The 13314-nt window shown below is 43.3% G+C and overlaps 1 protein-coding gene across 1 annotated transcript in view; it reads right to left on the reverse strand.

The window, feature by feature from the left end:
* The window catches only part of gpr158a (G protein-coupled receptor 158a), a gene marked incomplete at both ends in the record, with an annotated part of 152102 nt that overhangs the window by 9671 nt on the left and 129117 nt on the right, over positions 1-13314 (reverse strand). The window contains one exon of the mRNA XM_083631880.1: positions 7199-7294. Coding sequence (XP_083488006.1) covers positions 7199-7294 — 96 coding nt within the window. The remainder of the gene's footprint in view (positions 1-7198; positions 7295-13314) is intronic.

Below are 13314 nucleotides of genomic sequence, written 5' to 3' on the forward strand. Positions count from 1 at the left end.
GCTGATACCGATAACCGATAACAACATTGCAACATCGGACCGATACCGATATGTTAAAAAATGACTAACATCGGCCGATACCGATATGATTGCCGATATATCGTGCATCCCTACAACAACCTGACAGTTTTACTGTTGTCTTGCTTGTCACTAAGTGCTATAACATGACTTTAGACTTCTTATGAATCACATTAGTGGGGGCTTTTGTAATATTTGGATTAAAACCAAAGCTCAGATAGACCATGTCTGTGTCATTGATATACTCATTGTTTTGACCTGCTGTGTGCCCCATAATGTCAGGGTGTCCCCAATGAGCTTTTGAAGGCTGATATATGTAAGGGATAATGTATATTGAGGCGGTGATTACGGGGGAAATAATGACCGACAGGTGAATGATTGAGCCCGACGCGCAGCGGAGGGCTTAATGATTCACACGAAGGTCATTATTTCCCAGTAATCACCGGCTCACTATACATTATCCCGCTTAGAACACGGCCTACAACTAAATCATTCAATAATCTGACAAAAATAATTATTCAAATAGATTTTTTAATAGCGTTTTCAACGGCAAAGTGGTTTCATTCGTAATTGGCACACAAGACACCACAGCTGCAACTGGTTGGCCTAATTAGTAGTGTTTGCTGACAAAAAGCTCTTATCAACTGATTAATCCAGGTGTGGCAGAGCAGCGGTCGGTTGTCGAGAAATAATGACCGGTGAATATTGTTGATTGACCAATCAGAATCGAGTATTCGAGAGAGCCGTGTTCTAATGCTTGATATTTAAGCAATATAGCATGAGAGCCAGTGTGTTGTGGCAAATATATCCCCCTGATCAGCTGTTATCCCACGAGGCCGCTCCAAGTATGATAATATAATAATAATAGTAATACTATAAGTCCGACTGCCATGGCATTCTGGTAGAGTCAGTTGAAACACTACTGTAAGGCGGGACCGCAAGAACGTGCGGGTGATTTGATTGGATCGTTCTGGAGACAAGTTGACATTGGCCAATCCTGGCGCTTGCTGAGAAGCTGAGAGCTTTCTGGAAAGCCCGACACGCAGCTCGAGCGCAGCGCTGCATCCTCAGCGCTTGCTGAGAAGCTGAGAGCTTTCTGGAAAGCCCGACACCAACTAACGTTACGGGGTTAAATGCGGGGTTAACAGCCTTTTTTTTGCAAAGAAGACATTAGCCAGCGTCTATTCTTGTACAAAACATAATTTTCTGCGAAGTATTAGTAAAGCTATAAGCGAAGATCGATTCCCAAGGATCTCACAGCTGTCTCCGCCATTTGTTTTTTCTTGCCTTTTAGTAAGAGAGTTGCCATGGCAACTCATAACCCATGGGCATGGGTTATTGGAGTGGGTTACGGGATTTATACAATGGCTGTGAACCAATCAGATTGCTTGATTTGAGAGAGCCGTTTTATAAATTTGGATATTCAATAGCTTTAGATTTCATGCCATGAAATTCTATTATTTATAAATTATTTTTATTATTGAGTTGGAATTATTATTATTACCGGTATTTATAAATATCTATAAATTCTAGTATGCTTTAACATAGCCTACATGCCCGCAACAGTGGGGCTTACAAGCATTAACACATGTAAGAGGAGAAAAATACTATTTCTTAGAATAATAATGTTTACTTGCAGCAGGGTAACATATGATTTAATGTCCGCCCCGACTCAGGTGTCTGGATCTTTTGTCTCTCCCTGCGCTGCAGGAGAAAACGAGACAGAACTCAAAAATGATGGTGGGAAAAAAAATGACCTAGTCGGCAGGCCCTTTCCAAATGTTACGGAGAGTGTTGTCTTTTGATTAAATCACGCGATCATATGAGGTAGGCTGTTTTTGGCATTTCGGGAGACACATCGGACCAGGGAACATAGCGGGGAACATAGGACCCTATTTGGGAAAAGCGGGGAACCTAGGACCCTTTTTCATAGAAAGGGTTCTATGTTCCCCGGTCCCACAAAAACGGGGAACATAGGGATGACCCCTTAATGTGTAACACATCATAAGCCAGCTGCAAACATACATGCATGCAACGCATGCAACACACACACACACACACACACACACACACACAGTACCGTAGCTGCTACCATTACGTATGTCTAATGTTTAATTGTATGTTTAATAAGGTATATGCTATTTGCACCTGTATGTCAAATACGTTGAATTTAAAATGTTTAAGCACGTCTAAAGTATGCACATGACATGTGCACCTATGTGCAGTGAATATGCCACTGTCTCTGACTTGTCTTATCACTATACTGCCTTATTGCTTGTTGCGTCTCTTGTTGTTTTTGCACTCATATGCCCTGTTAAATTTGTACTATGTTGTAAACGGAGTCCACAGCACAAGAATTTCACACGTGATACTTGTACCATGGAGTGACAATTTGAATCTTGAATCTTGAACACACACACACACAGCCAAGCAAGTGATGTAAAAAAAAAAAAAAAACAGCAACAGACGTTTTGACATTGAAATGCAACGTAACATCTTTTCCTCTTCTAGCCATAACATTAATGAGCAGGACAAAATGTTTATTCAGAGTTAAAGAAAGCTGTATAATACATGTAACATTTGCTGTTTGAAGATGATTTTCAGTTTGATTTTCAACCTGAACTAAGAAATCTACCTAGCCATTAGCTAGCACTTAACATAGCATAACAACTTTAGTTGGCCAGTTAGTCCAAGTTATGCTATGATGACTAACAATAGTTAGCCCCTCAGGACTGTAACACAGCGGACACAGCAACACAGTCAGTGAAAACACAGTCCTGAAAGGGGCTAAACATTAGCTATCAGTGGTATGAAATGAATCACACAATGCTAACTTACTCATTACCTAGGTTGATGGGCAGGGAGAAACAGAAACACAACGTTAGCCTACCAGACATGATATGAGCGCTGCAGACTCGTCGCCTTTAGGACCACCGGCAAATCGTCCCTTTTATAGCCTGGCCTGGCGCCATAATCTTCTATTTTTGGCAAAGGGATGAGATCCCAGCGGGATATTGTACATTTTACATCCATCCTTTCGGCGGTTGGTGCAGTTTACTGCACAGCAACTCCTCTCTGCTTTGAATGCTGTTGCTAGCCGTGTCACTTGTGTCTGGAGCGGCTTCAGTGACAAAGACGACACACAAGGTGGCAGCGTCTGCAAAGCTTTTCTTTCCTTCCCTTTGAAAAATGGAAGAACTTCCTCCAATACTAGCTGTATAAACCATAGATATATATAAAGGCTAGATGGCTTAAGGCGATACGTTCTATGGTAGCTGTTGGAGGGTGAGTGACCTGCACAGACAAAAATACTCATAACTCGCTGAAATCTTGATGGATTTACAAACAGTTTGGTTTATTACAAGCATATTCCGTTCCCGAGATACGGCCAAAAAAAAACACTAAAAACACTATTTTTTTGATGGGCTCCAAATTACACCAAAATTAAACCGAAGCATCTATGCCATGAGAGGGATTCAGGCACAAAGTTTCATGCAGTTTCATCCATTTTCCTAGGAGTTATGATCATCTGATGTTGCCATACTAACCCAACAACAGATGCTCATAACTCCTATGAAAATGGATGAAACTGCATGAAACTAGGTGCGTGAATTCATCTCATGATGATGATGCTTCGGTTTAAGTTTGGTGTAATTTGGAGCCAAAAATAATAATAAAATGTTAGCGTTTTTTTAACCCATAGATATATTTAAAGCTGAGCTCCCTGTAGCAAGATGGCCGCCATGCGACGACGTCGCTCTCCATTGGCCGGCAGCGTGGGTAAGCTATCTAGCCTTTATATATATCTATGGTATAAACTACTATTCAGGATTTCCCCCACATCCAATGAATGCTTGTTGCTCAATATTTCAAAACTACAACCTTTAATGATACAAGATGATAATAACCTAATCAATATTGTTGGTTGTCTTGTCACGTGTTTTATATGTCCGACGATGAGGCCTCTACATTTACAAAGAGAATCTTAAAGGTCCCATTCCGTGCAAAAGCTGTTTTTACTTGCATATATACTGCTGTCAGCCCTCCCTGTAATGAGTGGTCACAAGCTCAGAACTGCCACAGTTGGATTTGTCCCTATCCAGCTTCCCCCTGCAGTCTCCTTCAGGCTAGGGCTGGGCGATATATCGAATATACTCGATGTATCGCGGCTTGTGCCACGTGAGATGTAGAAATGACTATATCGCGAACATTCGAGTATAATTGTCACGCATTGTTTATAACTTAAGCCGCCGGCATGACTCGCTTCACGTTTCCTCTTGCCAGCTCTCCCTCTCAAGCGAGAGCTCTGTCACACTCAAAAGGGAGGGGGAATCACATGGATACGTCAAACGCGTCAAACCGCGTCAGACACACCCGTCCTTAACCTATGTCTTAACCTCGCGTCACCAGGCTCTTCTCGGCGAGAAAGAGCCTGGCTCCCGCCCACAATTGATTTTGTCACCCTACTGGTTCCGGCCTAGAGCCCGCCCTAGACCGGATGGCAGCGTTTCTAGCTCGTCAACTTTCACGTTAACTTGACAATTTGACCCAAGTATCAGAACGGCAAACAACAAAACAAAAGATGGACGTACCGAAGTTCTTTTAGAAACATTGCGGATTCACAATCTCACATCTTTTAAGCCAATACAGAAGCTTTGCATCAGACAATTAATCGAGGGAAGAGACATCAAGCTAACAGCAACACAGATGTTTTTTGGCGCACTGCCTTCCGGTGTTCATTCTGGTTCCGTGGTTTACGCCCCATGACAAAAAGCGGGGTGGAAGGTGCCCAGACTAACCTATGTCTTAACCTATGTGCGATTCGAAATCACCCGTCCGCACCAACCAACCCAAGCAGGCGCAGTTAGCGAAACATGGCCGCCTCCAGTGTAGCTGTTGACAGTTTCAAATGATAACAAAACAACCACTATTGCGATTTGCAATACATGTCCCGCAAGGTTTCTGAGATTAGGGGAAAGTCTGAGCTGGCGTTACGCTAAACCAAACGTGGGGATGAGGCAGCGGATTTGTTTAGCGTTAACGTTAGCTGTTGTGGTCGGGGCTAACGTTAGCTAGCTGGTTAGGCTACCTAGTTGCAGGGCAGCGCTCCACAAGCTTGTTGTGACCAAAATCCCCGCATTTAAAGCACTTCATACTCCCAGAGCTGGCGTAAACCATAGAGAACCTCATGCATTACTCAAAATGAAACGTCCAGGGTTTGTCTCCAAAAGCAACTAACGCTAATACGTTACATGCAAGCTAACGTAGCTAGCTGCAGGGCAGTCATGATCTATAAGGAAAACGAATGCACACATAGCCTACATACTGTAAAAGTCAACATCACATACGTGTATTTTCTTTAATCTAGACTAGAGGCATCATTTTTCAGTCAAAAGTGAAACGACACAGATATGATGGCGTATACAGTGAGGCTTTCCCCACTATAGAACTGGCCCCAATGCAAAATTCAGACCGCTTATATGTTGCCGTCATGCCAATAAAGCCACAGAGTCTAAATGTCATTTTTTATGTTTTATCTGCAGACTAAGCAGCTAGGCTTTCGGTTCTATAAAAGCCATTATTTTTTGTATTGACTATTGAGTGATACACTTTACTAAAACAATCATATTCAGAAGTGTTGTTTGTGTTCACAGTGATGTCAGATTTGCTTAGGTCAGAGCTATGGAATATTAAATCATCCATCTTTGCTCACTATCTGCCCTTTCTTCTTCTTTTTTACCCCAAATGTGCATAAAATACAGGTTAAGAACTTATGGAAAAGTCATGGAAATCCATTGGTCAAAATGTGTATGAACCCTGAAGGGTTAAATTGAGCATTTATGAGAGATTTCAAAAATATCGAGATATATATCGTGTATCGCGATATAGCCGAAAAACATCGCGATATTCTTTAGAGGCCATATCGCCCAGCCCTACTTCAGGCCACACCCCCAAACGCTTCGTTTGCCCAGAGGGGAATTGGGACGTCACTAGCTTCCTCCTGCATACTGCGCGGGTCTCTCTCACACAAGCTACCTGCACCATTTTGTCTATAGCCACAAAATTAACACTTCTAGCTGGAGCGACGCCAACTGTACGTGATCCAGCAACTGCAGAGGTGCATTCGGTAAGTCTAGGCATTTTGAGATGTCCTCTTTAGCGTAGTAACCGTTAAGTTAACGATAACTCGCAACCTAGCGTGCTGGTCCACAGACGCTAATCTGATTGGCCGCTGGGAGCCTGGGGCGGGCTCTCCCTCAGCGGCCAATGGGAACTGTTAGTTCTGAATATATTATAGAAACAGGCCATTCTTGGGAAGCGACGAGATGAGGAAGTGAGAACTCCGTCACAACAAACGGGGTTGCTATATTTTCGACAAATTAATCCAGAATCATGTTTTATGGACCAGAGACACACGTTTTTAAGAGGTTACAGCTGCACGAATTGGGACCTTTAACATTTTATTGTCTGGGACACCAAAACAAGTACATGTTATTGTTTAGAATACAATAAACTGAGGCTATAGTTCAGTGATGATGTGTGAGAGAAAAATTATCATTTTTCAGATGTCATCAGTGATGGGAGTATAAGTAGGTAGAATCGGGAGGAACCAGACGGAGACGATGGCTTCCGTCCCTGGGTTCTGCGGGTGACCTGACAGGGCTGGATTTTTTAATTAGGTGATTGCCCTAATTACGAGCAGGCGAGGCCACGACGTGCAGTGGTCGTCAGTGATGTCATAAGAGCCCGCACAGTGGTCGAGTTGCAGGGCGGGCGAGCTGCATATGCGAGCTGCAGGGCCAGCTCGGCGAGCTGCAGGGCGGGCGAGCCTAGGAATCGAGCGCGCGAGATGCCTAGTGCAGTAAATAAAACCGTGGGGAGGCTCGTCGACTCAGAGAAGACCTGCCTGGCCTGCCGCGGCTCAGACAGTGGGAGGAGCCTCAGTGTTTCAGGAAATGCAGTTTTCGTTCGAACAGGCGCCGCTGCAATCAACACAAAATGAAAGCTCCTGGTAGCTGCTTTAATTTCACACTTTGCATCTTTTTAAAGGAGCGGTGGACAGTGCACCCTGCAGATTGTCAATCAGTCAGTCAGTCAGACACAGACAGTCAGTCCAGTCCGTCAGTCAGACGGACCAACTGTCTGTCTGTCGGTCAGTCACTGGCAGACAGTCCAGTACCTTTAGTAGTTTGGTTGCCAGTTTTAAGACATTGTTGACCAGAGTCAGCTCCTCTTTCTTGTTTGTTTTCTTCTCCATCTTCAGATACAGGTTGATCTGTGAAACACACACAAAGGATGAATGCATGTCAGTGTCAGTACTCAGACAGCGCATTAGGCCCATTGTAGGTGAATAGATGAGAGAAAAATACTCAGAACTTTGCAAGAAAAACAACAACAAAGCATTTCTGAGATTAAAGTCCATACATTTCACTGTCATTATCATCATCATCATCAGTATAGAAATGGGAGCTAGGGCTCTGTCTGTCTGTTTCTCTGTCCCACTGTGATTGTCCCACTTTGATGTCATAAACCCCCCCCCCCCCCCCCCCCCCCCGTGCGGAAATTGCATTCTTTCAAATGGCCAGTGGGGGGCGCAGTTTGTGTAGCACTCCCCAGGAACATGCATTCAACTCTATGGGAAACGAGCCAACTTCTTTCTCGGTCTATGTCTTAAAGTCCCTGGAAACCAGAAATATTTCTTTATTATTTAGCATTTTGAGTTCATCACATCACAGGACCCTATGTTAATAAGCTACCAGCCAAATTTGAACGATGATGAACGTTGCAAAGTATATAAATTTAGGTTTGACAGGTGTGGCAAAACGCATGAGATTTCATTATTTTTTAGAGTGTACTTTCTCCCGCGGAATGTGTGGGCGTGTCCGTCTGCAGCAGGGACATTTATCTCCTCCGAGAGAGAGAGCGCGAGAGAGAGGGGGGGGAGGGAAACGGAGAAAGAGATCAAGTTACACAGCACTTGCGAGTGTGTGTGTGTGTGTGTGTGTGTGTGTGTGTGTGTGTGTGTGTGTGTGTGTGTGTGTGTGTGTGTGTGTGAGAGAGCCACCAGCCTGTGTGTCTCTCGCTCTCTCTCACTAGGCGAGAGAGAGAGAGAGAGAGAGAGAGAGAGAGAGAGAGAGAGAGAGAGAGAGAGAGAGAGAGAGAGAGAGAGAGAGAAGCACATGGCCTGGCTGAAACCCGACACCTTGCTAATCTCACAAGCATAGCGCTTGGCAGACGCACACAGAGGGAGACGGACAGCAAGGGAGCGCTGTCACTGGGGGCAAAGAATGGACTTGCCATAGGTGGGTGTGGATTGCGCGCGTGTACAAAGGTTATATAGAGCTTATGACGTCATAAGCTCCTGCGTTTTAGCACCTCACGCACTGCTGTCTTCAATGAGGAAGTACTTTGTAGAATCTTGTAGAAAAGTGGCGATTTTAAGGCTTTGGGTTGAAAGTAATGTATAATAATTTCGGAGGCACAAAATTACTAACATAAGACCCTAAATAACATAGTTAGAACGTTTTTGTGGATTTTGGTTTCCAGGGACTTTAAATAAACACTTTCCAAATGAGTTTATGGTCTTAAAAACAATTTCAAGTCTTTTTCATGCTCTCACGCGCTCCGTTTTCTAAATTATAGCCCCATTTCGAGGAAAATAGACGACAAACATCGGATAATAAGAACAGTAATACTTCCGACCGGTAGAGGCAGCAATGTGCCGCAAGGCATCTAGTCAGCGGAAAGTACACGAAAGTACACAAATAAGAAATTCGTAATGGTAAGTAATAGTTAAGGAAATTATCAGAAAATAGCGTTACTTTATATTTTAATAATGTTAGTAGACACACGTAACTGCATAGATACCATACATGTAACGTTCATAACATGGCGGACCATTTAATGTTATCTATACCGTTAGATAAAGCCTTAAAGTCGAGGTGAACCGGAACGGAATGCACTAGCGCGAGCGTCAGAGACTGAAAACAAATTGAGAGGCGGACCATACGGTGTCGATGATTTGATTTGACAATTCTGTCGACTGGCTTTGGCATTGGTCAATCATGGCATGTTCCACCCCCAAATCGAGTGGGATTCAGCGTGTTGTCGTGCTACGCAAGTGGGATCCGCGGAGTACCAGGCAGCCACCTGCTTCGTGCGGAGCGAGCGGACAATCCGATGCATGGGTGCTGCCTGCCCGCCTGGAATCTCCGACAGGCGACCCCTGACAACCACGCTTTCAAGCGTGCGCCATTTACGATATTTCTGTAAATACGATATTCCTGGAATGCACGTTTTAACGAGCCAGTTACATTTCTTTGCATTCTTAGAGATTATTTTTTTGTTTTTTGTTCATGTTTCATACAATTGGCTAAGTTAGTAGTTAGTTTATGGCAGTGATACTCAACTGTGCGGCCCGTGATGGAATTGCAAAATATATATATATATATATATATATACAGTATATATATATATATATATATATATATATATATATATATATATATATATATTTTTTTTTTTACAATGCACCTGAACGCAACATGCAAGATACCCGCTGAATAAGTGTCCAAATGTTCATGTAATTCTGGCCAATACTCACACTTCTGTTATAGCATTTCAGTCTGGAATATGGAATATCTTTCAATAATCTATGATTTAGCTGCTAAATTGTCAAATACCGCCGTCTGCTCGCTACCCAGGCACTTATGTATGTACTTAACCTAAGTAACTATCCGGTGTGCAACATTGTCAGACTAAACTCCGGCTGACACCTACAATCCGCTACAGAAAAATGTATATTGATTGTTTATTAACTGGCCCCTGGCCTTCTATCATTTCACGAAAGTTGCAAAGCAAGTTGAGTATCCCTGGTTTATGGGATAGGAATTCTGCCAGATGACAGGCACTAGCCACCATTTTCTACTTCATTTGGAAGAGAAAATTATCCTGAAATGAAGATTTGATTGACAGCTGCATGTCGTGATATGATTGGTTGAAATGGGGTAGAAATTTGATAGTACTAGGTGTAGTGGAGAGAACAAGGGACTATAGGTGCTAGTCAGGGTTTTGGTAACCAAGTTCACGCCGGGGTGCCGGCCAGGACACCACTTAAAGCCTCCGGGTATGATTAAGAAAGAGCTGAGAGAGAATGCTGTTTCAGTCCTTCTTTACTGGTATTTGCAGCAACATATATAGGTGGTGAGTCAGGGATATCTTTGAGCAGTTATGAACAGTTGTGGTTTTCTATAAAGAAAGAATAACAAAAAATACAATGAGTGATACCAAATATAAATAAATCCCATTAATATCCCCATCTGCATAAAATACTATTACTATACCTTATTACTACAGAGCCAGAAATAAACAACATTGACTTATTAATAGGTTCCCACAACATACAGTATTAGCTGCTGGTCCTTTATATCTCCCGTTTTACTGGTGAGACCTTTATTCTGAAAATCCCCACTTCCTGTTGCAGTTAACTATTCGAGCTTAACCTCGATATAACGCAGGCATCAGTAATAACCTCGGGAGGCTCGCTCCATCACACAACATCACTCCACACAATAGCAACAACAGGCATTGAACAATACAACATAAGAACATGCCGAGGACTCGACACAACACACTCGGCCGACGTGCTGCGTCGGGGACTGTCAGGCGAGAGGACGGGAGGACCGCCAATTAGTGTGCACGAACCGGTCATGATCAGCGCTGACCGGTGGTCCGATGACGCGCACCAAAACTCCCACTTTCCCCTCATATCAAACACATAACAGCATCAACACAACGAAAAAGCAACACGACGGGCAAGTACTCACTTTCCATGCACGCACAACTTGACTTGTGCTGAAAATACAGACGAAATGACTGCCCAACTTTGACGACGACTGACACCCAAATTGACTGCGCTGGACTGACACGCTCACACTACTGTAATTTGTAGCTACAACTCGTGATGCCAAAGCCCGTCACGTGGGTCGGCTCAGCCTATCAAATTATAAAAGCAATAACAGATTAGACATAATCAGACATACATAGCCTACATATAAAACCACCTAGCAATAATATTTACACTCCAACTTTGGAGCCTTTTCTACACTAGGTGACGTCAGCAAACTGTAAATTACTGTTATCAATGAAATCTTGAAAAATGAACTTTTGATGTGAAAAAGTGTGAAAAACTAAAGAAATTAGATTTTTGTGATTTTTTTTGCATACATTATTAAATAGGTACACTGCATACCCAGGTATTTGAACTAACAGAAAAGAAAAGTAATTTTTGGGTTCAGCTCGACTTTAAGCCTTCTCTGTATTCAGACCCGAATTATAAACCGGAAACCGGAGCACGTTATAAATTTATAAATATAGTCACGTTATAAACAACTAACCAATGCTGGGGGTCCGTATGGAAACAGTGGTACTCGAAATGGTTAAAAGTTAAATCAATTTGGTCATTCAGTGGCATTTTACTGCCATGTAAAGTAACTAACTAGCATTAGCCACAGTAGCCGACTACCCATAATGCATTACGGGGATAAGAGAGACAGGGCAAATTCGGAAACTCCCCGGCAGCCGCTAGGGACAGCCGCCTCCTCTCCCCATACTTCCGTGTAGAATTAATCCATTCAACCAATCAACGATGAGCAGGAAGCGGGAGATTCAAGCCTCATTTGCTGCTATCAAATCCCAATCAGCTTGCATTGTCCAGATTTATACAGTCCATGCATAAATCCCACTGTGACATCATCAGTGATGTCATAAATCCTACTGTGACATCATGTCATAAATCCCTGATCCCACTGTGACATCATCAGTGATGTCATAAATCCCACTGATGACATCATCAGTGATGTCATAAATCTGACATCATCAGTGATGCTGGTCTCATTGGCCACACAGCAGCTGAGTTGTGGGCAAGGCCGCGTTGTGGGCACGGCCACGCAGCGGGTGAGCTCGAATGCGAGCTGCAGGGCCAGCTTGGCGAGCTGCAGGACGGGCGAGGCCGCGAAGCAGCCGAGCCTAGGAATCGTTCCTATTAATGCAAAAAGGCACCTGTTCTGAGAGTCCCACAGTAGTAATTACGAACCTTGTCAGCCCACACTCTAATCATGGGTCTTTCACAGTGTCTCTTATAATTGTCCCTATATCATAATTACCCTCCCACTGAGGGAGAAGACTGCTCCCTCCCACTGAGGGAGAAAACTGCTCTTGCCCTCTAGATTCTAGAAAAAGACTCACAGCCTATAAACCAAGCACACACATGGACTGTAAACTGTTACAAATAGGACCTTGCTAATGTCACGCCAACAAAGCCATGTAATTAGAGGCACTGAGTCATCGCTCTCAAGGATGTAATCAGCTGAAGATTACCTGGGAAATCAATCAGGGAAACTTGTCGACTATTCAATGTATTTAGGTTAAATATTCAAACAATGCCATCGCTTATTTCCAACATTGGGCATCTTGTGCACTACGCGCTCTCGATTCCTAGGGGCTCGCTACTCGCCGAGCTGGCCCTGCAGCTCGCATACTGTACGCAGCTCGACCGCTGCGCGGCCTCACTTGCTCCTTTGCTCGCCATGCAGCTCGCCCGCTATGTGGGCTCACCTGCTCTTATGACATCACTGATGATGTCACAAACTGATGATGTCACAACTTTGCATCACTGAGGACATCACAATTGCTCTTATGACATCACTGATGATGTCACAATGCCTATGACATCATCAGTGATGTCACAATGCACAATTGCTCAAGTGATATCACTGATGACTGACAAAATTGAAACAGAGAACATTGCCCACATGCTCCCTTTTATAATAAGGTATAGTGAGTGAAATTCCCTTTTTGACATCAATCTTAGTTTAGTTCATAAATTGTTTTAACTTTTACTTTGGTGCATGGCTCCTCCTGTCTTACCTCCTTGAGCCGAGGTACGTACTGTAACAATCTTCAGTCATTTCATAGCAAAGTTTTTTCTACTGTATTCACACATTATACATATTAGCCTACTGTTTAGACCCTATTTGGGGAATGATGGCCATCTTGGATTTGAGGTCAAATCTGACTTCCCTCCACATCTGAAAATAAACCTTATGGTATTCACTCACTGTGTGAGAAATGTCATGTTTCAAAGCACATTTGAACATTAGACCCGGGAAAATGGCAATACAATACAATGCTATTTGCTACTGAAAATCATCACGTCTGTCTAAAAGCCTAACTTTACTTATTACCAAATGCAGACAAGTCGGATAATACTGTTTGGCTGTCAGGGTTGGGGCATAC

Source organism: Poromitra crassiceps (genome assembly GCF_964638095.1).
Source record: "Poromitra crassiceps genome assembly, chromosome: 2".
Lineage (NCBI taxonomy): Eukaryota > Metazoa > Chordata > Actinopteri > Beryciformes > Melamphaidae > Poromitra > Poromitra crassiceps.